We start from the raw sequence: 26679 nt of genomic DNA, 5'->3' as shown, positions 1-26679 counted from the left end.
ATTCATACAATTTATTAATGAAGTCATCAGGAATAGCAAAGTATGCAGTCTTTCAATCCTCCCAGAGTTCATCTAGATTCTTTGGTTTTGTCTTCCAAGCTTCCTCTTTCATCCTTCCCCAAACATGCTCAATGATGTTCATGTCTGGTGACTGGGCTGGCCAGTCCTTGAGCACCTTGATCTTTTCTCCTTCGTCTCATTGGGGGACACAGGAACCGGGGGTGTGTGCTGCAGTCACTAGGAGGTTGACACTATGCATGAAAAAAATGTTAACTCCGCCACCACAGTATACACCTCTCCAACCGGCTGTGGGACAGTCAGTTTTGCTTAGTGTCAGCAGGAGGTGGACAGAGGTCTCTCGCAGACCCATGCCTACCTCAATGTGCATCGTTCCTTTTCAGGTAACCATGGAGGGATATAGAGTAGATATGCTACATCTGTATTCCCACACCGGGATTATGAGTACGGCGTGTACTGCCACCCCGTATCCTCATGAGTCCCGTGGGCAGGACCCTATCCCCTAACACAGGACTCGTGTTCAGGTGGCAGCTCCTGGTCCTGACCTTCGTCTCCCATCACTCGCCCACCAGAGCCTGATGATCGAGAGAGACGCCCTGCAGAAAAGGTTTGGGACAGCAATCTTTTCATGCAGGTAAACCGAACCCTGTTACGGGGTGAACTGGAGGTAAGAGGCTGCAGCGTTGTATGATCTGCTCACCAGCCGCACTGGCTGAATGTGACCGCTGTAATCAGCACTCTGGCTTGCAGCCCATGGCTCTATACTTAGTTTAAGAGCCAACACTTACTTTCAAGCACGCGGTGCTGCGCGGTTCCAGCCTCCTCCTGTGGCAGCGTTATGGCCCTGGGCTCCAGCAGGAGCCCAGCTCAGCCGTCGCCAGATTCCGGCTCCCGGCAGGCTCTGCCCCCCCCCGGTTTCCTCGTTCTGTACCAGCGCCATCTTGGTGCTCCAGGAGGCCAGAGCAGGGCCCCGCCCACCACTTCCGGGCGGGGATTTCATATGGCTTCTAGGCAGTGGCAGGGCTGTTCACCTCACTCTCTCTGTGTGTGTGTGTGTGTGTGTGTGTGTGTGTGTGTGTGTGTGTGTGTCTGTGTCTCTCTCTCTCTCTCTCTCTCTCTCTCTCTCTCATCAGCCTTCAGGCGGCAGGTGCGGCAGGGACACAGGTCGTGGGTATGTGAGTACTGCACTACAGGTTGCTCACTCACTCCGCGCTCTACCCCCGACGGTCGGCACCAGGTAAAACCTGTCAGTATGCCCAAGGGAGAGCAGTCCCGCTCCTCCTCATCCGCTTTAGTGACCTTGGTCAAATATTTTGTATGTACCAAATGCAATGTCAGGCTTCCTTCAAGTCAGCCCTCGCCACTCTGCTCAGATTGCAGCAGCCCTACGGTGTCACCTATGCTATAGAGCAGGTGCAGCCCCCCCGCTTTGCCTGTCAGGGCTCCCACATTACCCCTGGAGCAGGAGGAAGCCACCTTGCCTACCATCCAGGGGCCATCCATCGCCACCGGAGACAGCGAGTGTCCAGGATGGGCCTCTTCCTTATCTAAGTCTGTGGCCGACCTTACCAAGGTATCACAGACCTTGGTAACGGTGCTTAACAGATTGCCACTTCAGTGGACACAGGAGCACCAAAGGAGCCACCTTTTGGGCCTTCTAGAGGCCGTAAAAGGTTTAGACAGGACCACCAACCCAGGTCCCCGTCTCACTCTATCACACTGTCAGAATTCCTCTGGCCGTCTGCCTCCTCCCGGTCCTCATCCCTGGTATCAGGCGAGGCATTATCAGAGACACACTCAGAGGAGGGTTCTGAGTACGCGCCAGAACAGTCCCAGATCAAGGATATGGTTCACTGCCTCATTGCCGCAGTCAATGAGACTTTTAACATTGGGGACACCACATCAAAACCTAATGATCAGGCTTTTTTTCATTTAAGCTTCATAAGTCCCCCTCTAGGGTCTTTGCCTCCCACAAGGACTTTGAGGAAGTGTTGGCCAGGGAAAGGGAAAACCCAACCAGGCGGTTTCAGAGAGGGAATCGTTTTGGGATTCTATATCCCTTCTCTCCCGATCTCACCGCCAACTGGACCGCCTCCCCTTCGGTGTACCCACCAGTGTCCAGACTCGCTACCAATACAGTCCTCCCACTCGCCAGTGGGGCAGCCCTAAGGCTGTGTGCACACGCTGCGGATTTTGCTGCGGTTCCGCAGCGGTTTTGGCCGCTGCGGACCCGCAGCAGTTTCTGCTGCGGTGTACAGTACCATGATTCCCTATGGGAATCAAAAACCGCAATGCAGACGGTGCGGAATTTTCCGCGCGGATTATCTGCGGTTTTCAATCCACAGAAAGAATTGACATATCAATTCTTTCTGCGGATTCTCCTGCGGTTTGCCATCTCCTCCATTTGAGGAGATGAAAAACCGCAGGGCAAAACCGCAGAGCAATCCGCAGGAAAACCGCAGGTCTTTTGACCTGCGGTTTCACGCGCAGATGAATCCGCACCTAATCCGCAGCGTGTGCACACAGCCTAAAAAATCCCAATGATAGGAGTATAGAATCTCTGGCAAAATCCGCCTTTGAGGCAGCAGCCCCGCTACATTGTGTCCAGCCTTCGCCTCAGCCTGGGTAGCTAAGTTTGTTACAGAATGGGCCAAACAGCTTAGACAGGGCATATTGGCCGGGGCATCACCAGTGTAACTGGCGGAGTTCGCAGATCAAATCTCTCATGCCGGGAGGTATATGTTATCAGCAGCCCTGGATGCTGCGTCTTGCGCATCTCAAGCATCCAGTAACATGGTAGCTGTCCGGCGGACGGTCTGGCTAAAGTCTTGGCAGGCTGATTTGTCCTCAAAGAAATCACTGACCAATCTGCCGTTTCAGGGCACCCGGCTCTTTGGGTCAATGTTAGATCAAATCATTAAGGATGCAACGGGGGGGTACCAGCTCCCTTCTCCCTCAGACCAAACCTCGTCGATATGTTTTCAAACGTAGGGCTCAGCCCTTTCAGCCCTTTTGCCGTACCCCAGCGACAGGCACTTATGCTCAGGGCCCGCAGAGGTCGCAAGCACCGAGAGATAGGAGGAAGGTATCATTTCGGGCCACCCCGTCGTGGCATTCCCGCAGTTCCAACAGCAGAGCTAACAGGTCAGGGCCGGGCAGAGCCACTTCAGCCTGACGCCAGCAGGGAGTCCAAATCCCTTCCCAGTACCTCTCCCAGACTAGGAGGCCGCCTTGTCCTCTTCAGAGATGTCTGGCAGAATTCAGTAGAGGATATCTGGGTAAAAGAGGCAGTATCAACAGGATGCAAGATAGACTTCAACGCGCTTCCGCGAGATCGCTTCTTTCTATCGCAGCCACCAAATGACGCTGCTATGGCTCTAGGTTTTTTTGCGGCAATCGACTCTCTCCTCAACGCAGGAGTAATCGTCCCCGTTCCCGAGCAGGAACGTTTTACCGGCTTTTACTCAAACCTGTTTGTGATACCAAAAAAGATGGCTCAGTTCGTCCCATACTAGACCTCAAAAGGCACATGGGTCCGCTTACGCCATTTCAGGATGGAATCGATTCGGTCAGTAATTGCGTCTATGGAGGATCAGGAATTTTCAGGGACATCAGCGGTTTCTGCGTTTTGCTGTCCAAAAGCAGCATTTCCAGTTTGTGGCCCTGCCATTTGGGCTGGCAACAGCCCCCAGAATTTTTACAAAGGTTACGGCAGCAATGGTAGCTATATTAAGGGTCAGAGGCATAATATTGGTACCATATCTCGACGATATTCTCGTCAAGGCGCCCTCCATCGCCCAGGCCAAGGAAAATCTAGCGGTAGCTTTAAATGCGCTATCCCGGTTTGGTTGGATCATAAACAGGGAGAAATTCCACTTAACGCCAACACAACGCCTAGAATTCTTAGGAATGTTAATCGACACCCGCCGATCAAGGGTCTTTCTTCCAGAAGGAAAGTGGATTACCCTCCAGCAGGGAATTCGCTCTCTGTTGAAATTCCGGCTTCTATCCTTTCACGCTGCCATGAGAGTTCTGGGATGAATGGTGGCAGCTTCAGAGGCAATACCTTTTGCCCTGTTCCGTTCCAGGATACTGCAGAGGAACATCCCCCTTCAATGGGACAGGTCCATCTCTTCGCTGGATTGCCCCTTCCTCCCTTCCATTCAGACCAGGGAGTCCCTCAAGTAGTGGCAGACCTCCCCCCTTGTTCATCTGGGACGGCCTTTTCCCCCTGTCCACTGGAAAGTAGTAACTACAGATGCCAGTCTCCTGGGCTGGGGTGCGGTATTCCGCCACCTGACTGTCCAGGGACGATGGTCGAGGCAAGAATCCTCACTATAAATCAACATTCTAGAACTGAGGGCGGTCTTTCTAGCACTTCTACATTGGGAAAGATACCTCAACAACCAGCCAGTCCGGATTCAAACAGGCAGCGCCATGGCGGTGGCATACATCAATCACCAAGGGGGAACCAGAAGTCCCCGGGAACTGGCCGAGGTATCCAGAATCTTCAACTGGGCAGAAACCGCAATCCCGGCAGTTTCGGCAGTTTACATTCCCGGCACAGACAACATGGCCGCCGACTTCCTCAGTCAGGAGGGGCTCGCGGCAGGGGAATGGTCCTTACACCAGGAAGTGTTCCGTCAGATATGCCAGCTATTGGGGACTCCAGATGTGGACCTCCTGGCGTCGCGACAGAACAGAAGGGTCCAACAGTTTGTCTCAAGATACCGCGATCCTCTAGCAGTAGGGGTCGACGCACTGGTCATTCCCTGGACAAAGTTCAGACTCCCTTACCTGTTCCCTCCCCTTCCTCTCCTGCCCAGGCTGCTAAAGAAGATCAAGGCGGAAAGGGTGTCGGTCATATTGATCGCCCCGTACTGGCCCAGGAGGGCCTGTTTCGTGGAAATTATCAATCTTCTCACAGGCACCCCCTGGTCACTCCCCAACAGACGAGATCTCCTTGCTCAGGGGCTGTGTTACCAGCCGAATTCTCGGTTGCTCAGTTTGACGGCATGGCTTTTGAAACCACAATACTGAGAGCAGCGGGTTTTTCGGACCGAGTCATTAATACAATGATCAAGGCTAGGAAGCCTTCCTCTTCCAGGGTCTGTTATCGAGCCTGGAAGGCCTATTTTGGCTGGTGTGAGTCTAATCAGGTGACACCTATGCCCTGTTCCCTGCCTTCTGTCCTAGCTTTTCTCCAGGCAGGGTTAGATGGCGGTCTGGCCCTAAGTTCCTTGAAGGGCCAGGTATCTGCTCTCTCTATTCTTTTTCAAAAGAATTTGGCCTCCCCCTTACAGGTTAAGACCTTTCTGCAAGGAGTGGTACATGCAGCCCCTCCTTACAGATCCCCTGTGGCTCCATGGGATCTTAACTTGGTCTTGGAAGCCTTGACAGGTTCACCCTTTGAACCCCTACAGGAAGCTCCCATGTCTTTGTTGTCCTGGAAGGTGGTATTTCTCGTAGCCATCGCCTCTATTAGGTGGGTTTCAGAATTAGCGGCATTGTCCAGTCGTCCTCCATTCCTAATTATGCACCAGGACAAGGTTGTTTTGCGGCCTCCTCCTAACTTTCTTCCCAAGGTGGTATCGGCCTTCCACCTGAACGAGGATATAATCATTCCGTCATTTTGTCCTGCTCCAACCCATCCTCTGGAGCGTTCTTTGCATAAGCTAGACCTGGTCAGGGCGATAAGGATCTATCTGACCAGTACCGCTCCTTTCAGGAAGGCGGACTCACTCTTTGCTATCCCCAATGGGGTGAGAAGAGGCCTGCTGGCCTCTAAGGCAACAATTGCCCGCTGGATCAGAATGGCAATTCTGGAAGCCTACCGGGTAAAGGACACGATGTCCCCTGCTGGGGTCAAGGCCCATTCAACCCGGGCGGTGGGCGCCTCCTGGGCGGTACACAACAGGGCATCAGCCATGCAGTTGTGCAAGGTTGCCACATGGTCATCCATGCATACCTTTTCAAGGTTCTGTAAGGTCCATACCTATGCTGCAGCGGACGCCAGCCTAGGCAGAAGAATCTTGCAGGGGGTAGTGGTGAGTTCTCCGACCTGAAGGAAGTTTCTTTTCCCACCCCAGGGACTGCTTTTGGACGTCCCACGATTCCTGTGTCCCCCAATGAGATGAAGGAGAAAACAGGATTTTGGTTGCTTACCATAAAATCTGTTTCTCAGAGTCTTCATTGGGGGACACAGCGCCCTCCCATGATTTTGTTACGTGTAATGAATATATGATGACTTGCATGAGTCCTACAGCCGGTCGGAGGGGTGTATACTGTGGAGGCGGAGTTAACTTTTTTTCCATGCATAGTGTCAACCTCCTAGTGACAGCAGCACACCCCCACGGTTCCTGTGTTCCCCAATGAAGACTCTGAGAAACAGATTTTACGATAAGCAACCAAAATCCTGTTTTTTGCCTAGAGGAACTTTAGGCTATTGATATTGCCTTCCACCTTGCAAATGTTTTGCACACCCCTATGCTGAATGTAACCCCAGACCATGATCTTTCCACCACCAAATTTAACTGTTTTCTGGGTGTATTTTGGATCCATACGGGCTCCAGTAGGTCTCCTGCAGTATTTGCGGCGGCTGTGGTATAATTCTATTGAAGATTCATCAGAGAAATCCACCTTCTGCCACTTTTCCAGCGTCCATTTGTTTAGCAGGCTGTGTGCCTTTGCAAATTCCACACGGTTTTTTATTTGCATTTTGTTTAGTGCTGGCTTCTGGGCACTGATTCGACCATGGAGGCCATTTCGAGACAGAATCCTACAAGCTGTTCTAGTTGACACAGAGACTTGGTGACCAGGCCAGTTGGAGCTCTGCTGCAGTGGAAGAGGGGCTTGCTTTGGATTTGCTAACCAACAAACGTTCCTCCTGAACAGTTGTCTTATGGGGTCTGCCAGACCTGGGCTTGTCAAACACATCTCCAGTCTCTTCGAATTTTTTTTAATTCTTTGTACTTTTATTATGCATTTATATAGCGCCATATATTCCATGGCGCTTTACACGTGAAAAGGGGAAGTATAGACAAGTATAATAAACATGTGTAAGACAAGGGACACACAAGTACATAAGGAGAGGGGACCCTGCCCGTTAGGGCTCACAGTCTACAGGGATGGGTGAGGATACAGTAGGAGAGGGTAGAGCAGGTGGTTCAGTAGACCAAGGATCATTGCAGGCTGTAGGCTTGTCCGAACAGGTGGGTCTTTAGGTTCTTCTTGAAGGTTTCCATTGATGTTGAGAGTCTGATGTGTTGCGGCAGAGAGTTTCAGAGTATGGGGGAAGCACAGAAGAAGTTTTGTATGCGGTTGTGGGAAGAAGAGATAAGGGGGGAGTAGAGAAGGAGATCTCGAGATGATCGAAGATTGCGTGCGGGTAGGCACCTAGAGACCATGTCACAGATGTATGGAGGAGACAGGTTGTGGATGACTTTGTATGTCATGGTTAGGGTTTTGAATTGGAGCCTCTGGGCAATAGAAAGCCAGTGAAGGGCCTGGCATAGGGGGGAGGCTGGGGAATAGCGGGGAGACAGGTGGATTAGTCGGGCAGCAGAGTTTAGGATGGACTGGAGCGGTGCTAGAGGGGAGGCCAGAGAGTAGGAGGTTGCAGTAGTCGAGGCGGGAGATAAGAGCATGCACTAGTGTTTTTGTGGTTGAGGAATGAGCGGATCCGGGAAATATTTTTGAGTTTGAGGCGGCAGGAGGAGGCGAGGGCTTGGATATGTGGTTTGGTAGAGAGCGCAGAGTCGAGGATCACTCCAAGGCACCGAGCGTGCGGGACTGGGGAAAGAGAGCAGCCATTGATGGATAGGTCTGGTGGAGGGGTAGAGTCAGATGGGGGAAAGATGATAAATTCTGTTTTGTCCATGTTCAGTTTGAGAAAGCGAGCAGAGAAGAAGGCTGAGATAGCAGACAGACATTGTGGGATTTCAGTCAGTAAGGAGGCGAGGCTGGGTCCAGATAGTTAGATCTGCGTGTCATCGGCATAGAGGTAATACTGCAAACCGTAGGATTCTATGAGCTGTCCCAAGCCAAAGGTGTAGATGGAGAATAGTAGGGGTCCTAGGACAGAGCCTTGAGGAACACCAACAGACAAGGGGGCGAGGTGAGGAGGTGGTGTGTGAGAGGGAGACACTAAATGTTCGGTCTGTTAGGTATGATGAGATCCAGGATAGGGCCAAGTCTGTGATGCCAAGAGATGAGTCTGTAGCAGGAGGGAATGGTCTACGGTGTCGAAGGCAGAGGACAGGTCCAGGAGAGGGAGGACAGAGTAGTGTCGCTCTTGGCGGTTAGTAAGTTGTTAGTGACTTTAGTTAGGGCAGTTTCAGTTGAGTGATGCGGTCGGAAGCCAGATTGTAACCGATCAAAGAGGGAACAGGAGGAGAGGTGGGAGGACAGTTCAAGATATACATGCTGTTCCAGTAGTTTTGAGGCGTAAGGGAGAAGAGATATCGGGCGATAGTTAGACACAGAGGATGTGTCAAGGGGGGGCTTTTTGAGGATGGGTGTGATTGAGGCATGTTTGAAGGATGAGGGAAAGACACCATTTGTAAGTGAAAAGTTGAAGAGGTGTGTTAGAGATGGGATGAAGACTGTGGCCAAGTTAGGGATGAGGTGAGACGGGAGTGGGTCGAGGGCACAAGTGGTGAGGTGTGATCTTGACAGAAGGGTGGAGAGCTGATCTTCTGTCATGGTGGAGAAGCTGGCTTTTGCAGAACAGGGCTGAGCGGCTATGAGGGGCATTGGGGGCTGCGGGCCAAAGTTTTGTCTGATCGTGTCGATCTTCTGCTTAAAGAAGGAGGCAAAGTCTTCAGTAGAAATCAGAGGAGGGGGAGGAGGTGCTGTGGGACGGAGTAGAGAATTGAAAGTGTTGAAGAGCTGTTTAGGGTTGTGAGACAGGGAGGATATGAGAGATGCGAAGTAAGTTTGTTTTGCGGCAGAGAGCGTGGACTTAAAGCTGGCAAGGGACTGCTTGTATGTGCTGAAGTGCTCAGTAGAATGGGTTCTCTTCCATCTCCGCTCAGAGGCCCCAGAAACCCATCTCAGTTGTTTGGTCAGGCTGGTCATTATTCGAGTTTTGCTCTGCGTGAGGGGAGCAGCCGAATCAAGTGTTGCTGTTATTGTGGTGTTAAAAAAAAAAAAAAAAGTGGCAGCAGCATCTGCATCATGAAGGGAAGCTATGTCTGTAAAGGGGGCTTTACACATAGTGATATCGCTAGCAATATCGCTAAAGCGTCACCGATTTTGTGACGCAGCAGCGATATTGCTATGTGTGATACTAACCTCTGACCGGCTCCCCCGCTGACTATCGCTGATCGCACAAGATCGTCCACGTCCATTTCTCGTCGGCCGCTTCCTGCTGGCGCCGACTAGCGACGCGTGGACGCGGGCGGGAGGACGTCATCATCGCCGCGTTTGAAAGGTAAGTAACGACACCGCTGCTGCGTCGCTGTGAGATCTGCCTGTTTGGCAGCTCACTAGCGACCATTTAGCGATGCACCAGCGATCCTGACCGGGTCGTATCGTTTTTGGGAACGCTGGTGCATCGCTAAATGTAAAGGGGGCTTTAGAGAGTGATTGTAAATTGAGGTGTTTGAGATTCCTGCGAGGGTGAGCAAGTTTATGGAGCGGGGGTTGCGCTGAGGAGAGGGAAGAGAATGTCAGTAGGTTGTGGTCAGACAGGGGGAGGGGTGAGTTATTGTGATTAGTGAGGGAACAGACGGGTGAAGATAAGGTCCAGCGTGTGACCATCTTTGTGAGTGGCCGCAGAGGACCACTGAGTGAGGCCGAGGGAAGCCGTGAGTGATAGAAGTTTAGAGGCAGCCGGGGTGGATAGAAGTGATATAAGTGAGTGTAGGGATGTGTTGAGGAGGGCCAGGATTTGGGGATGTGTCGCCAGCAATGAGGAGTCATAGACAGAGGATTAGAAGGTGGAAGCAGGATAGGACATGATGTGGCCGTGTGTGTCTGGAGAAAAAGGATTGTATGTGGAGGAAGAGTTGTGACGAAGAGGTGAGATGGCTGGGAAGGATGGAGGGAGAAATGACTAGTTCCTTACTGCGTGGAGGGATTGCAGGAGTTAAGGAGAAATGGAGTAGCATGGCGGTGATAGTAAAAAGAAGGCGAAACATTGTTGTGGTGTTATAGTCCGTTACCTTACAGTCAATTCCAGACCAATTCTAGTCTAATTCAGAGTATTGTACTTAGAAATCTGTACTTTGAAACATGGATTTTGAAATAGATGGAGCCGACTACGTCTGGAGCAGACCCATGGTGCTGAATATATGTGCAGCTAAAGACAATTGGGTGTGAGTGAAAGTGGGGTGTGACTGCCCAGGCCAAATGCAGAGAGTTAGGCTAAGTGCACACGTAGCAGAAAATTTCTGCTTGAAAACCTGACTCCCTTCCCAGAAACCACACCTATTTTTTCCGCAGCGGTTTTTGCGCGGTTTTGATGCGTTTTTTTCGATGCGGTTTTTTCCGCAGTGGTTTCAAAACGCATGAAAGAAGCCAAAACCGCGGAAAATTCCGCAAAATTAATTCGCATGCTGCGTTTTTTACCGCAATGCGGTATTTTCGCGGTAAAAAAACGCATCAATGTGCACAAAAAGTGCAAAATGCATAGAAATGACTGAGAAGCTTATTTTTAGCGGTTTTATAGTGAAAACCGCAAAAAAAGCTAGCAAAACGCTGTGTGTGAACACAGCCTTAAGCAGAGGTCCTAAAAGGTGGAAGGGGATATACAGACCACTTAGATGTGTGGCAAAGATAACAAGAATGGAGTACAATTATGGATACAAGAAGATGGGTAAGCAATGCATACCATATAAAATACAATGCAGTTCACATGGGGCATTCAGGAGCATGGGAGAGAGGGGTGGAATTCAGCAATGCATACCATATTAAAGATGCCAGCCACCTTTGCAGTGGATCTGGTCTTCAGCCTCTTGATAATCCAGGCTTTGGTCGCAGGGTGGATTTTTGGCATGTAGTCAGAGCTCAAGTTGCAGCTCAAGTGAAGGTGTTGGGTTTCTTATTATACTCACCCACTAATTAACCGATCATTTACTGAGCACAGGTGAGGATGTAAACTAGGATTGGGTGCATTATATGACCAGGCGAAAAATCTTTTGTCTTGCCAAAATCTGACCATTCTGTGTCCATTAAATGATCACTATTTCTGCATTGATGCCAATTTATTTTATTTTTACATAACTTCTGTCAGGGAGTGTATAAACATGAGAACACAGGATCCTCCATTTACAGCAGGTGATATCAGTCATTGTACAGGAGAAGCAGGTGTGCTGTGATAACCTCTATTTCTCGTTCGCCTTATTGGGGGACACAGAGACCATGGGTGTATGCTGCTGCCACTAGGAGGCTGACACTATGCACAAAAAAAGGTTAGCCCCTCCTCCGCCGTATACACCCCACCGACCGGCAGGAAGTTCCTCAGTTTAGCTTAGTGTCAGTAGGAGGTGGACACGGGTCTTTGATTAGACCCATATCTACCTCGATGTGCGTCGTTTCTTTTCAGGTTTTTCCGGAGGGATACAGTGTGAATAGTCACATCTGTAGTCCCACAAAGAGACTATGAGTACGGCGTGTACTGCCACCCCGTATCCTCATAAGTCTACAGCAGGACCAAGACCCCTAACATGGATGTGGCGTTCCAGATGGTCCTCGCTCCCCGTCTCCCACCCACTCGCCTACCAGAGCCGGTCGGTCGGTTGAGGCGCAGGATACTCTCCTTGAAACAGTACGCTGGATGAAACGGATCAGGAGGGTAAGTATGAGACCTGAGTCCCATTCTCCCCTGCGGATTCCACGCCAGGCCATTCCATGGATTCTTCGGCAGCGGTCGCTGTGACAGTGCTGCGACGCCTCCGCGTCGTCTCCAGGCGGCCGCTGCAGCTATTTGGGCCCTGGCTGGTTATCGGACAGCTCTTCCCCCCCCCCCCTCTGCCGGGCCCTAGCTGTCCTCAGTAGCGGCCACCACGGCGGTTCTGCGACGCCTCCGCGCCGCCCTGTGCTGACAGGCGGCCGCCTCTTCTAATCCAGGCCCCGGCTTCATCTGGGGCCTTGTCCGGCGTCGCGGCCACGCCCCCCGCCTCCATCCTCGGGCGGGCTTCCTTCCCGCCCGCTCTAAGCCCGCCCACGGCCTTCTCCCCTCAGGTTGAGTGTCCCGGAGGCGGCGCCGTCCCTCCCACCTACCATCTTAGCGGGCGGCACCATTTTTATCATCGGCGCCTAGCCCCGCCTACCTCCCTCCTCTGCATCTGCAGGAAAGCGCGCGCTTCCTGCTCGGCTCCTCTCTGGCTGCCGCCATTTTCACAGCCTGTCAGCCGGACGCTGTTCCCTCAGCCGTGCCCCTGCAAGCCGGACGAACCGTGCATCTCCATTTATTGGAAGCTGCGATAGGACACCGGACCGTGAGTAGCTCTGCATACTGCAGACTGACACCCTCCTCTGCCTCCTGTCCCCCAACCTTCCGGCAAGGCTTCAGTGACTGTCCGTCAGTATGTCTAATTCTAAGTCTGACCGCGCTCGTCCCCCTGCCTCCTCTGGCACCTTAGTCAAGTACTTTGCGTGCTCTTCTTGCAATCGCAAACTTCCCTCAGGTCAGTCCACTCCCCTCTGCCTGGACTGTAGCAATCCAATCCAGCCCGACGCCGCTCAGGAGCCATCCATAGCCCCAGTGGTGAGTGAGCCCCCCATGCCAGGCTGGGCCTCCTCTCTATCACAGTCAGTGGCAGACCTCACCAAGGTGTCTCAGTCCCTAGTAGCCGTTCTGGACAAGTTGCCCTTGGGAGCTTCGGCGGGACCCAGCACGTCTCAGGACGTCCCATCTGAGCCAGCCAGCAGCAGTTGCAAGAGGCCCAGGCAGGACCTCCAGGCGGAGTCCTCCCCTCGTCCTACCTCACCCCATAGTCCCCAGCAGTCTCCCTCTCGGGCCTCCTCTCCCGAGTCAGGCGAAGCGCTTTCGGAATCGGAAGGGGTCTTAGAGCTGGATTCGGACCAGGATGCGAACATGAAGGTTACGGTGCAAAACCTCATTGCTGCGATTCACCATACCTTTGACATCGCTGACGCCCCTGCGAAATCCTCAGATCAGGAGGTTTCGTTCAGACGGGCGGAAACACCATCCAGGGTGTTTCCCTTCCATTCTGAGTTTGGAAAGATTTTTACAAGGGAGAGAGTAGATCCGACCAGACGCTTTCAAAGAGGAAAGCGTCTCGGCGTACTGTACCCGTTTGCTAAAGAGCTCACGGACAACTGGGCCGCTTCTCCCTCGGTGGACCCTCCCGTGTCCAGACTTTCTAATAATACGGTCCTTCCGCTGTCAGGTGTGGCGTCTCTAAAAGATTCTAATGATAGGATCATAGAATCTCTAGCAAAATCTGCCTTCGAAGCGGCATCGTCAGCGGTATGTCCAGTCTTTGCTTCTTCTTGGGCAGCAAAGGCCATATCCACTTGGGCAGACGACCTTCGGCAGGGCATTCTGGATAAGGCACGACCAGAGCATTTGGCCGATCTCGCCAATCAGATTTCCCATGCGGGGGATTATCTGCTTTCTGCCTCCCTGGATGCCGCATCTTGCGCAGTTCAGGCGTCAAGTAACATCGTGGCAATCCGACGTACAATTTGGCTCAAGGCCTGGCAGGCGGACTTGTCCTCTAAAAAGTCTCTGACCAATCTACCTTTTCAGGGAGTGCGTCTCTTCGGATCACAATTGGATCAGATTATTAAGGACGCTACCGGAGGTACGAGTTCTCTTCTCCACTCCAAGCCTCGCAGACCTCCTCCAAGGCGTCAGTTTCGTTCCTTTCGGACTTTCCGCCGTTTCAATACGGCGGAAAACCCTTCCAACCAGCAAAGGCCACAGGCACGTCAGGAAAGAAAGAAGGTTTCCTTCAGGCCCACTCCGTCCTGGCGGTCCCACTCTTCCCAGGGAAGACCGTCCAGATCTAGATCTGGACGGTCTACATCCGCATGACTACCATCGGTCTCCCGGGGGTCCCTTCCAATTGGGAGGTCAACTTCTCTTCTTCAGCGACGTCTGGCTCGCCTCAGTAGAGGACGCTTGGGTCAGAGAGGTTGTATCAACAGGATACAAAATAGAGTTAATTTCTCTTCCACGGGATCGCTTCTTCCAATCCCGTCTGCCGAGGGATCCGGCCTTGGTCCCGGGGTTCTGTTCGGCCATCGCCTCTCTTCTCAGTTCCGGGGTGATTGTGCCCGTTCCCGAATCGGAACGCTTCACAGGGTTTTATTCAAACCTGTTTGTGGTGCCGAAAAAGGACGGGGCAGTTCGGCCCATTTTGGATCTCAAGTTACTCAACAAGAGAGTTCGCCTTCGCCACTTCCGGATGGAGTCTGTACGCTCGGTAATTGCTTCCATGGAGGAGCAGGAATTCATGGGTTCCATAGACATCCAAGATGCCTATCTGCATGTGCCCATATTTCCCGGACATCAGAAGTTCCTGCGGTTTGCGATTCACCACGAACATTACCAGTTCGTCGCGCTTCCTTTCGGGCTCGCCACCGCTCCCAGAGTCTTCACGAAGATTATGGCGGCGTTGATGGCCTTGTTGAGGATCAGAGGTCTCGTTCTTTTTCCGTACCTCGACGATATCCTGATCAAGGCTCCCTCCTTTCAACAGGCCCGCCTAAGTGTGGCGATCGTTCTAGACACCTTGTCCAGTTTTGGGTGGATCGTCAACCGGAAAAAGTCCTGTCTGGTCCCTTCTCAACGCCTTGTGTTTCTGGGCCTTCTGTTCGACACTCGTCGGTCAAGGGTATTTCTCCCACAAGACAAGATCCTTTCCCTGCAGCAGGGCGTGCGATCATTACAGATCACACGATTTCCATCCCTCAGGACAGCCATGAGGGTCCTGGGGAAGATGGTGGCGGCGATAGAGGCAGTTCCCTTTGCCCAATTTCACGCCAGGCCACTCCAGCAGGCCATTTTGTCCAGGTGGAACAGGTCGGCTCTATGGATCGTCCGGTTCGTCTTTCATGCCGGATCAAGCGGTCTCTCAACTGGTGGTTGACGTCTCCCTTCATTCTCTTGGGGCGGTCTTTTCTTCCCGTTCACTGGCAGATTGTCACTACGGACGCCAGCCTCATCGGCTGGGGTGCAGTGTTCCGCAATCACACTGTTCAGGGTCGATGGTCGACTCAGGAATCAGCTCTGCAGATCAATGTCCTAGAGATACGAGCGATCCATCTAGCTCTCGTCCACTGGGAAAGGCGCCTCAAGGGCCTGCCTGTCAGGATTCAGACAGACAATGCCACAGCGGTGGCGTATATCAACCGCCAAGGGGGGACACGGAGTGTCTCAGCCCTGGCGGAAGTGTCCAGAATTCTTCAATGGGCAGAGACCTTTGTTCCAACGATTTCCGCGGTTCACATTCCCGGCGTGGACAACTGGGCCGCCGATTTCCTCAGCCGCGAGGGTCTCACGGCAGGGGAATGGTCCCTACATCCGGAGGTGTTTCATCTGCTCTGCCGTCGGTGGGGAACTCCGGATGTAGACCTCATGGCATCTCGCCTCAACAGGAAAGTCCCACAATTCGTGTCCAGGTCTCGGGACCCTCTGGCAGTGGGCGCCGACGCTCTGGCCGTCCCTTGGTCACAGTTCGAGCTCCCCTACCTGTTCCCTCCTCTGCCTCTTCTTCCCAAGTTGTTGAAGAAAATCAAAGCAGAGGGGATTCCAGTCATCCTCATCGCCCCGAATTGGCCCAGAAGGTCTTGGTTCGCGGACATTGTCAACCTTCTCGCGGACGCTCCCTGGAAGCTTCCCGACAGGGCAGATCTGTTGTCTCAAGGCCCGATTTGCCACCCCAATTCTCGGTCGCTCAATTTAACGGCGTGGCTGTTGAGACCGAGGTTTTGAGACGGGCAGGATTCTCTGATCGGGTGATTCATACCATGATCCGCGCCAGAAAGCCGCCTTCTTCGAAGATCTATTACCGTACTTGGAAAGCCTATTTCTCCTGGTGTGAGACCAATGACATCGCGCCCTTGGTTTTTTCGCTCCCTTCTATTCTGGCGTTTCTGCAGGCAGGGCTGGATGCGGGGCTTGCTCTCAGTTCCTTGAAGGGTCAAGTTTCGGCACTGTCCATTTTATTTCAGAAAACGCTGGCCTCCCGGCCCCAGGTCAAAACCTTCCTCCAGGGTGTGGCTCACACGGTTCCTCCGTACCGAGCGCCCGTGGATCCTTGGGATCTTAATTTGGTTCTTCAGGTTCTGCAGGGTCCTCCTTTTGAACCTCTCAGGGACGTTTCCCTTTCCCTCCTTTCTTGGAAAGTGGCCTTTCTGGTGGCCATTACCTCCATCCGGCGCGTGTCGGAATTGGCAGCACTTTCTTGCCGCTCTCCTTTTTTGGTCCTTCATCAGGACAAGGTAGTTCTGCGGCCTCCGCCCTCTTTTCTTCCGAAGGTGGTATCTTCGTTTCACCTCAATGAGGACATTGTTCTGCCATCCTTCTGCCCGAGCCCAGCTCACCCTCGGGAGCGGTCCTTGAACAAGCTGGACCTAGTCAGGGCATTGAGAGTCTATCTAGCCCGGACGACTTCCTTGCGGAAGTCAGACTCTCTGTTCATCATTCCTGACGGGGCGAGGAAAGGTCACCCAGCCTCAAAGGCCACTATTGCGCGCTGGATCAGATCGGCAATTTTGGAGGCATACCGGGTCAAGCATCGAGTGGCCCCTCCAGGGGTCAGAGCGCACTCTACCCGGGCGGTGGGTGCCTCCTGGGCGGTGCGCCACAGAGCTTCCGCGCTGCAGCTTTGCAAGGCTGCAACGTGGTCATCGGTTCACACCTTTGTGAAATTCTACAGGGTCCACACCTACGCTTCGGCGGACGCCAGCCTAGGTAGAAGGATTCTGCAGGCTGCGGTGGCGAGTCCACTGGCCTAATGGAAGTTTGTTTCCCACCCCAGGGACTGCTTTGGGACATCCCATGGTCTCTGTGTCCCCCAATAAGGCGAACGAGAAAACAGGATTTTTTGGGTTGCTTACCGTAAAATCCTGTTTCTCGGAGCCTTCATTGGGGGACACAGCACCCTCCCATGTTCTACAACTCCTGTTCTTATGTTTGTCGGTTTGTTACAGTTGAGTTGTTTGTTCTGTTCTCAATCTATTCTGGTACTTCTCCTACTGCTTTCTGACTAACTGAGGAACTTCCTGCCGGTCGGTGGGGTATATACGGCGGAGGAGGGGCTAACCTTTTTTTGTGCATAGTGTCAGCCTCCTAGTGGCAGCAGCATACACCCATGGTCTCTGTGTCCCCCAATGAAGGCTCCGAGAAACAGATTTTACGGTAAGCAACCCAAAAAATCCTGTTATACCGCAGATAACACAGGATCTACCATTCACAGTAGGTGATGTCTCAGCTCACCTCCACCCACTCCCTGCAGTGTGACCTTTGCCTTGACAAGTGCATGCTCGTTACATACTTCAGTACCATTCAGTTGAGTCTGGGTCAGCCTTTTTATCTCTTTAATGCATATATTGTGAAATAAAACATGTGACTGTCGCATTTCATGCCTGCTGCGCTGCGATTATTCTGCAGACTTCTATTCAACGCCATTGTTTGTTCTGTTTCCTAAGCCAGTTCTGTTGGGCTCCTATATTTTTAGTTCTTCATTTAGCCCTGGGGTCATGATTTTTGGTTTTGCCCATTGGTTCTGCATCCAGTGTGTGCAGATTATGCAGCATCTATAAACTGTCTGTGATGGAAGCAATTATACTAAATATGTCTTTGTTCTCTGCTTTCCTCAGTATTGGGGAAAAGGATGGTAAGATCAAAGCTCTGGAAGAGAGACTGGAGGCTGAGCTTGTGAAGGTGACCAGAACCATGGAGGAGCACAAGGTATATGCGGCTTCCCTGTAATTCACAGAATTATTTAGAGAGAGTGATAAGTTGCCATAGCACTGTGGGGAAAAAGGTCTACATGTCTTGAACTTAACCACCCCCTCCTACGGCTGGCCTCTGGACATCAACTCTCCTCCTCCCTCTCTTCCCCTTCTTGTGCCTGGCCTCTGGCCCTCGAACCCCTCCCTGCTTCTGGCCCTCAGCTCTTTCCTCAACCCTGCACCCATCCTCTGGCCCTCAACCCTTCCGTTCCCTTGCGCCTGGCCTCTGGCCCCGACCCTTTCCTCTCCTGCACTCAGCCTCTGGCCCTCGACCCTTCCCTCCCCTGCACCCAGCCATTGGCCCTCGATCCTAAATTTTCTCCTGCACCCAGCCACTGGCCCTCGATCCTTCCTTCTCCTGCACCCAGCCACTGACTCTCGACCCTTCCCTCCCCTTGTGCCCAGCCTCTGGCCCTGGACCTTTCCTTCCCCTGCGCCCGACCTCTGGCCCTCGAACCTGCCTTCCAGCACCTGGCCCTTGACCCTACCTTCCAGCACCCAGTGCTTGGCCCTGCACCCTACCCTGCAGCGTCTAGCGCCTGGCCCCTGACCCTACTCTCCAGCATCCAGTGCCTGGCCCTACCCTCCAGCGCCCAGTGTCTGACCCTCCACATTCTCCCCCCGCTCCCGGCCTTTTCCTGTTTGGTTGCCTTTATTTTTCAAAGTCCGCTGTCATAAGTTTTTATAATAAAGAACATGGTTTTGAAGCATCATGGAGTTGCTATGTATGCAGTTACTGATCAGATTAGTGTGCTGGACCCAGGTACCACATTATTAAACACCATTTCCTTGCGATTTCAGATTCTACAGAATCTCAATAACGAGTTACAGGCTCAGGTGCAGAAGCTGCTGGAACAGTCTCAGGACCAGGTACAGCTGGGATACGCACAGACTTCTGACTAGTCAGACAATCGTGCAGATGATGACATTGCTCAGATATCCGCACATGTAAAAGCACCAGACATGATTTTGTACTTGGTATGATTTTATGGCATCTGATTATTTGCTTTGTCACCCTCTTTAGGCACACAAGGAAGTGCTTGTTCAGCTGGAGAAGAGGTGAATCTGTCCCCTGTGTGCTGTTATACACTTTATTAGTGTTTATTTTATTTTAATTTTTCAAGGTGTTTATTGGATGGAGAGATATTAAATACATTTCAATGCTGACTTATATTTTAGGAAGTTGCTTAAAGAGAACCTGTCAGCAGGATTGTGCATAGTAACCTACAGACAATGTCAGGTCGGCGCCGTTATACTGATTACAATGATACCTGGTGATGAAATCCGTCTTGTGGTTGTTTTCGTTTTACGTCAACATAAACTATATCATGATTAAAATGGCGCCGGCGGCAGAGCCTGCACACTAGCTTCTATCACATTCTGATGCTACTGCGCAGGTGCCATTTTGATATAGAAAAAAAAATAGGCTCCATCAAGATGACGGCTTCTGCGCAGTAGCATCTGTCGGAACGTGATAGATGCTATTGCGCAGGCTCTGTCGCCTGTGCCATTTTGATTAAGATATAGTTTATGTTGAAATATAACGAAAACAACTACAAGATGTGTTTCATCACCAGGTATCATTGTAATCCGTGTAACGGCGCCGATCTGTCACTGTAGGTTAACAACAACCTATGTGAGATGACTCACTACAATAAGACAACATAAGCTTTGGATATTCACAAAAACAATAGTTTCACACTCAAAATGTGTGAATAGACCAATAGGAATCAAAGAATAAAAAATATATAATTTTATTGAAAAGCATGAAATTAAGGGGAAACAGAAAAACAAAACCAAAATACCATAGTACAGAGAAAAAAAATCATTATTGGGAAAACTGACCAAAGCTCATGATTCAATATAAAAAAACTCCTTTCCAAATAGTCTTTATAAAGTGAAAAAAGCTTAATAGACAAAAAAAAATTGTCCAGAAGTAAAGTGCATAAAGAACGTGAAGAAAAGGGATACAATAAATAAATAAATACTAATGGTCAGTAAGCTGTGGTTCTTGTAACTGCAACATATGTTTCGCACAAAGGCTTTCTCAAGGACTGTGAAGTGGAAGTGAATGGGGGATCTATTTATATGTCGCCCACACCAAACTAACACAATATTTCCTAGGGACAGGTAATGTGACATAATTACAAAATTAATTGACTATAACATACAAAAACAAAATTTCTCGTTCGCCTTATTGGGGGACACAGAGACCATGGGGTGTATGCTGCTGCCACTATGCACAAAAAAAGGTTAGCTCCTCCTCCGCAGTGTACACCCCACCGACCGGCAGGAAGTTTCTCAGTTTAGCTTAGTGTCAGTAGGAGGTGGACACGGGTCTTTTATTAGACCCCTATCTACCTCGTCGTGCGTCGTTCCTTTACAGGTTTCGGAGGGATACGGAGTGAACAGTCACATCCGTACTCCCACAAAGAGACTATGAGTACGGCGTGTACTGCCACCCCGTATCCTCATAGGTCTCCGCGGCAGGACCAGGAGCCTCGCACAGGTGCGTGCCAGCTATACGGGCGGTCATTGCCCCCCGCCTCCCACCATCTCGCCTACCAGAGCCTGACGGTTGGACGAGGCGTGGATTCCATAAAGACGACAGACAGCGTGGGATTCTCAGGTACCTTTATTGTGGCCCCCGGCCAGGGTGAGTATACGGTCTAAGGCGGTCGCCAGGGGACCACGGTAAGGCCTGCGCGCCCGCTTCTCCCCACGGTCGCCGCATTCATGAAGGCCCCTGTTCTTTCGGGCCTTGTGCGCCCCCCCCCCCCCCCCGGACCCCCTGCTGACAGGTGGCCGGCGCTATTAATTTAGGCCCCGGCTTCATCTCGGGCCTACTGCTGCGTCGCGGCCACGCCCCCTGCCCCTTTCTTCTAAGCGGGCTTCTTTCCCGCCCGTCCTAGGCCTTCCCAGCCCCCTTGCCTCACACCAGCCTGCTATTGGACAGCGGGCGGTGCTAAGGGGATCTCTGCGGCGAGCTCCGCCCTTCTTCTCCCTCTGGCAGCGCGCCCTTTCCCTGGTGGTCGCCATCTTCTCCGCCTGCCAGCCGGACCTCATTCCCTGCCGGATTTCGGTCGCTGGGCCTTTTTTCAGCCGGATTGGCCTGGCCTCATCCTGCAGCCAGATCAGAGAGCGTCGCCCTTGGGGACACCGGACCGTGAGTAGCTCTGCACCTGCAGACTGACACCCTTCTCTGCCTTCTGTCCCCCAACCGGCCGGCACTGCCTCTTTTCACTATGTCCAACGCTAAGTCTGATCGTACCCGCTCTGCGTCCAGCCCGACGCCGCTCAGGAGCCATCCATAGCCCCAGGGGCGAGTGAGCCCCCCCATGCCGGGTTGGGCCTCCTCTCAATCACAGTCAGTGGCAGACCTCATCAAGGTGTCTCAGTCCCTAGTAGCCGTTCTGGACAAGTTGCCCTTGGGAGCTTCGGCGGGACCCAGCACGTCTCAGGACGTCCCATCTGAGCCAGCCAGCGGCAGTCGCAAGAGGCCCAGGCAGGACCTCCAGGCGGAGTCCTCCCCTCGTCCTGCCTTACCCCATAGTCCCCAGCAGTCTCCCTCTCGGGCCTCCTCCCCCGAGTCAGGCGAAGCGCTTTCGGAATCGGAAGGGGTCTTAGAGCTGGTCTTCGGACCAGGATGCGAACATGAAGGTTACGGTGCAAAACCTCATTGCCGTGATTCACCATACCTTTGACATCGCTGACGCCCCTGCGAAATCCTCAGATCAGGAGGTTTCGTCCAGACGGGCGGAAACACCATCCAGGGTGTTTCCCTTCCATTCTGAGTTTGGAAAGATTTTTACAAAGGAGAGAGAAGATCCGACCAGACGCTTTCAAAGAGGAAAGCGTCTCGGCGTGCTGTACCCGTTTGCTAAAGAGCTCACGGACATCTGGGCCGCTTCTCCCTCGGTGGACCCTCCCGTGTCCAGACTTTATAATAATTCGGTCCTTCCGCTGTCAGGTGTGGCGTCGCTAAAAGATTCTAATGATAGGATCATAGAATCTCTAGCAAAATCTGCCTTCAAAGCGGCATCAGCAGCGGTATGTCCAGTCTTTGTTTCTTCTTGGGCAGCAAAGGCCATATCCACTTGGGCAGATGACCTTCGGCAGGGCATTCTGGATAAGGCACGACCAGAGCATTTGGCCGATCTCGCCAATCGGATTTCCCATGCGGGGGATTATCTGCTTTCTGCCTCCTTGGATGCCGCATCTTGCGCAGTTCAGGCGTCAAGTAACATCGTGGCAATCCGACGTACAATTTGGCTCAAGGCCTGGCAGGCGGACTTGTCCTCTAAAAAGTCTCTGACCAATCTGCCTTTTCAGGGAGTGCGTCTCTTCAGATCACAATTGGATCAGATTATTAAGGACGCTACCGGAGGTACGAGTTCTCTTCTCCCCTCCAAGCCTCGCAGACCTCCTCCAAGGCGTCAGTTTTGTCCCTTTCGGACTTTCCGCCGTTTCAATACGGCGGAAAACCCTTCCAACCAGCAAAGGCCACAGGCACGTCAGGAAAGAAAGAAGGTTTCCTTCAGGCCCTCTCCGTCCTGGCGGTCCCACTCTTCCCAGGGAAGACCGTCCAGATCTAGATCTGGACGGTCTACGTCCGCATGACTACCATCGGTCTCCCGTGGGTCCCTTCCAATTGGGAGGTCAACTTCTCTTCTTCAGCGACGTCTGGCTTGCCTCAGTAGAGGACGCTTGGGTCAGAGAGATTGTATCAACAGGATACAAAATAGAGTTCTTTTCTCTTCCACGGGATCGTTTCTTACAATCCCGTCCGCCGAGGGATCCGGCCTTGGTCCCGGGGTTCGGTTCGGCCATCGCCTCTCTTCTCAGTTCCGGGGTGATTGTGCCCGTTCCCGAATCGGAACGCTTCACAGGGTTTTATTCAGACCTGTTCGTGGTGCCGAAAAAGGACGGGACAGTTCGACCCATCTTGGATCTCAAGTTACTCAACAAGAGAGTTCGCCTTTGCCACTTCCGGATGGAGTCAGTTCGCTCGGTAATTGCTTCCATGGAGGAGCAGGAATTCATGGGTTCCATAGACATCCAAGATGCCTATCTACATGTGCCCATATTTCCCGGACATCAGAAGTTCCTGCGGTTTGCGATTCTTCACGAACATTACCAGTTCGTCGCGCTTCCTTTCGGGCTTGCCACCGCTCCCAGAGTCTTCACGAAGATTATGGCGGCGTTGATGGCCTTGTTGAGGATCAGAGGTCTCGTTCTTTTTCCGTACCTCGACGATATCCTGATCAAGGCCCCCTCCTTTCAACAGGCCCGCCTAAGTGTGGCGATCGTTCTAGACACACTGTCCAGTTTTGGGTGGATCGTCAACCGGGAAAAGTCCTGTCTGGTCCCTACTCAACGCCTTGTGTTTCTGGGCCTTCTGTTCGACACTCGTCGGTCAAGGGTATTTCTCCCACAAGACAAGATTCTTTCCCTGCAGCAGGGCGTGCGATCATTACAGATCGCACGATTTCCATCCCTCAGGACAGCCATGAGGGTCCTGGGGAAGATGGTGGCGGCGATAGAGGCAGTTCCCTTTGCCCAATTTCACGCCAGGCCACTCCAGCAGGCCATTTTGTCCAGGTGGAACAGGTCGGCTCTATGGATCGTCCGGTTCGCCTTTCCTGCCGGATCAGGCGGTCTCTCAACTGGTGGTTGACGTCTCCCCTCATTCTCTTGGGGCGGTCTTTTCTTCCCGTTCACTGGCAGATTGTCACTACGGACGCCAGCCTCATCGGCTGGGGTGCAGTGTTCCGCAATCACACTGTTCAGGGTCGATGGTCGACTCAGGAATCGGCTCTGTAGATCAATGTCCTAGAGATACGGGCGATCCATCTAGCTCCCGTCCACTGGGAAAGGTGCCTCAAGGGCCTGCCTGTCAGGATTCAGACAGACAATGCCACAGCGGTGGCGTATATCAACCGCCAAGGGGGGACACGGAGTGTCTCAGCCCTGGCGGAAGTGTCCAGAATTCTTCAATGGGCAGAGACCTTTGTTCCAACGATTTCCGCGGTTCACATTCCCGGCGTGGACAACTGGGCCGCCGATTTCCTCAGCCGCGAGGGTCTCGCGGCAGGGGAATGGTCCCTACATCCGGAGGTGTTTCATCTGCTCTGCCGTCGGTGGGGAACCCCGGATGTAGACCTCATGGCATCTCGCCTCAACAGGAAAGTCCCACAATTCGTGTCCAGGTCTCGGGACCCTCTGGCAGTGGGCGCCGACGCTCTGGCCGTCCCTTGGTCACAGTTCGTGCTCCCCTTCCTGTTCCCTCCTCTGCCTCTTCTTCCCAAGTTGTTGAAGAAAATCAAAGCAGAGGGGATTCCAGTCATCCTCACCGCCCCGAATTGGTCTTGATTCGCAGACATTGTCAACCTTCTCGCGGACGCCCCCTGGAAGCTTCCCGACGGGCAGATCTGCTGTCTCAAGGCCCGATTTTGCCACCCCAATTCTCGGTCGCTCAATTTAACGGCGTGGCTGTTGAGACCGAGGTTTTGAGACGGGCAGGATTCTCTGATCGGGTAATTCATACCATGATCCGCGCCAGAAAGCCTCCTTCTTCGAAGATCTATTACCGTACTTGGAAAAGCCTATTTCTCCTGGTGTGAGGCCAATGACATCGCGCCCTTGGTTTTTTCGCTCCCTTCTATTCTGGCGTTTCTTCAGGCAGGGCTGGATGCGGGGCTTGCTCTCAGTTCCTTGAAGGGTCAAGTTTCGGCACTGTCCATTTTATTTCAGAAAACGCTGGCCTCCCGGCCCCAGGTCAAAACCTTCCTCCAGGGTGTGGCTCACACGGTTCCTCCGTACCGAGCTCCCGTGGATCCTTGGGATCTTAATTTGGTTCTGCAGGGTCCTCCTTTTGAACCTCTCAGGGACGTTTCCCTTTCCCTCCTTTCTTGGAAAGTGGCCTTTCTGGTGGCCATTACCTCCATCCGGCGCGTGTCGGAATTAGCGGTGCTTTCTTGCCGCTCTCCTTTTTGGTCCTTCATCAGGACAAGGTAGTTCTGCGGCCTCCGCCCTCTTTTCTTCCGAAGGTGGTATCTTCGTTTCACCTCAATGAGGACATTGTTCTGCCATCCTTCTGCCCGAGCCCAGCTCACCCTCGGGAGCGGTCTTTGAACAAGCTGGACCTAGTCAGGGCATTGAGAGTCTATCTAGCCCAGACGACTTCCTTGCGGAAGTCAGACTCTCTGTTCATCACCCAGCCTCAAAGGCCACTATTGCGCTCTGGATCAGATCGGCAATTTTGGAGGCATACCGGGTCAAGCATCGAGTGGCCCCTCCAGGGATCAGAGCGCACTCTACCCGGGCGGTGGGTGCCTCCTGGGCGGTGCGCCACAGAGCTTCCGCGCTGCAGCTTTGCAAGGCTGCAACGTGGTCATCGGTTCACACCTTTGTGAAATTCTACAGGGTCCACACCTACGCTTTGGCGGACGCCAGCCTAGGTAGAAGGATTCTGCAGGCTGCGGTGGCGAGTCCACTGGCCTGATGGTAGTTTGTTTCCCACCCCAGGGACTGCTTTGGGACGTCCCATGGTCTCTGTGTCCCCCAATAAGGCGAATGAGAAAACAGGATTTTTTGGGTTGCTTACCGTAAAATCCTGTTTCTCGGAGCCTTCATTGGGGGACACAGCACCCTCCCATGTTCTACAACTCCTGTTCTTATGTTTGTTGGTTTTTTACAGTTGAGTTGTTTGTTCTGTTTTCAATCTATTCTGTTACTTCTCCTACTGCTTTCTCACTAACTGAGGAACTTCCTGCCGGTCGGTGGGGTGTACACTGCGGAGGAGGAGCTAACCTTTTTTTGTGCATAGTGTCAGCCTCCTAGTGGCAGCAGCATACACCCCATGGTCTCTGTGTCCCCCAATGAAGGCTCCGAGAAACAGATTTTACGGTAAGCAACCCAAAAAATCCTGTTTTTTCCATAATTTAATGGTATATTGAAATCAATAGAAACAAACAAGTGGGATCATATAAGACACAAAAAGAATCAAAGAAAGCTGCATAGGTGTACGCGTTCCACCATGGAACGCACGCTGCAAACAGGCACTCGCAAAACCGGAAGTGACATGTAGCGTTACTGCGCTCCAGCGTGGAACGCACCATTCGAAAGAGGTCGAGAAAGCATATAGAGTGCTAAACCCCAGAGCGACCACACAGCAAGCGCCGCCCGAATAGGGAGGCGATGTGCAGTGACAATGCGCTCCTTCGTGGAACGCATCAATGAGGTGCAGCAGGAAGGGAATATACGGCTGTAGGTTACTCAGCACAATCATACTGACAGGATCCCTTTAAGTGACAATACCCTAATATATCACAAGCCATTTTATCTCCAGACCTGCACTTTGGGATGCTTTGTACATTGCACTGTAATGAAAGCGAATGTGGTTGTATTTCAATGTAACATCTGAACACTTTTTTTTTTTTTTTTTTAATTTTTAAGCATGCAAGAAAAAGACGAAAAACTCAAAACTGTTGAAGAATTGTTGGAGACGGGTCTCATAGAAGTTGCAAACAAAGAAGAGGCTTTACGGGTAACTATTGAGAGCATACATACAGTAGAATTTCTTTAATCCAGTATCAACACATTCTGATAATTCAGCAGTGGAGCAGAAAAAATAAAAATCATCTAAAATCTGTCTAAGTATCCTCCTGTGTATATATATATATATATATATATATATATATATATATATATATATATATATATATA

The 26679-nt window shown here is 52.1% G+C and overlaps 1 protein-coding gene across 11 annotated transcripts in view; it reads left to right on the top strand.

The window, feature by feature from the left end:
• The window catches only part of KTN1 (kinectin 1), a 187246-nt gene that overhangs the window by 82197 nt on the left and 78370 nt on the right, over nt 1-26679 (top strand). For all 11 annotated transcript variants that reach the window (XM_073586046.1, XM_073586010.1, XM_073586073.1 and 8 more), the window contains exons 20-23: nt 17818-17908; nt 18754-18822; nt 18977-19011; nt 26410-26500. In XM_073586046.1, the coding sequence (XP_073442147.1) occupies nt 17818-17908; nt 18754-18822; nt 18977-19011; nt 26410-26500 (286 nt within the window). The remainder of the gene's footprint in view (nt 1-17817; nt 17909-18753; nt 18823-18976; nt 19012-26409; nt 26501-26679) is intronic.

Source organism: Dendrobates tinctorius, unplaced genomic scaffold (assembly GCF_039654945.1).
Source record: "Dendrobates tinctorius isolate UK_male_01 unplaced genomic scaffold, ASM3965494v1 ptg000010l, whole genome shotgun sequence".
Taxonomy (NCBI): Eukaryota; Metazoa; Chordata; class Amphibia; order Anura; family Dendrobatidae; genus Dendrobates; species Dendrobates tinctorius.
The sequence above is the reverse complement of the archived record's forward strand: the minus strand, read 5'-3'. Positions and strand labels throughout refer to the sequence as shown.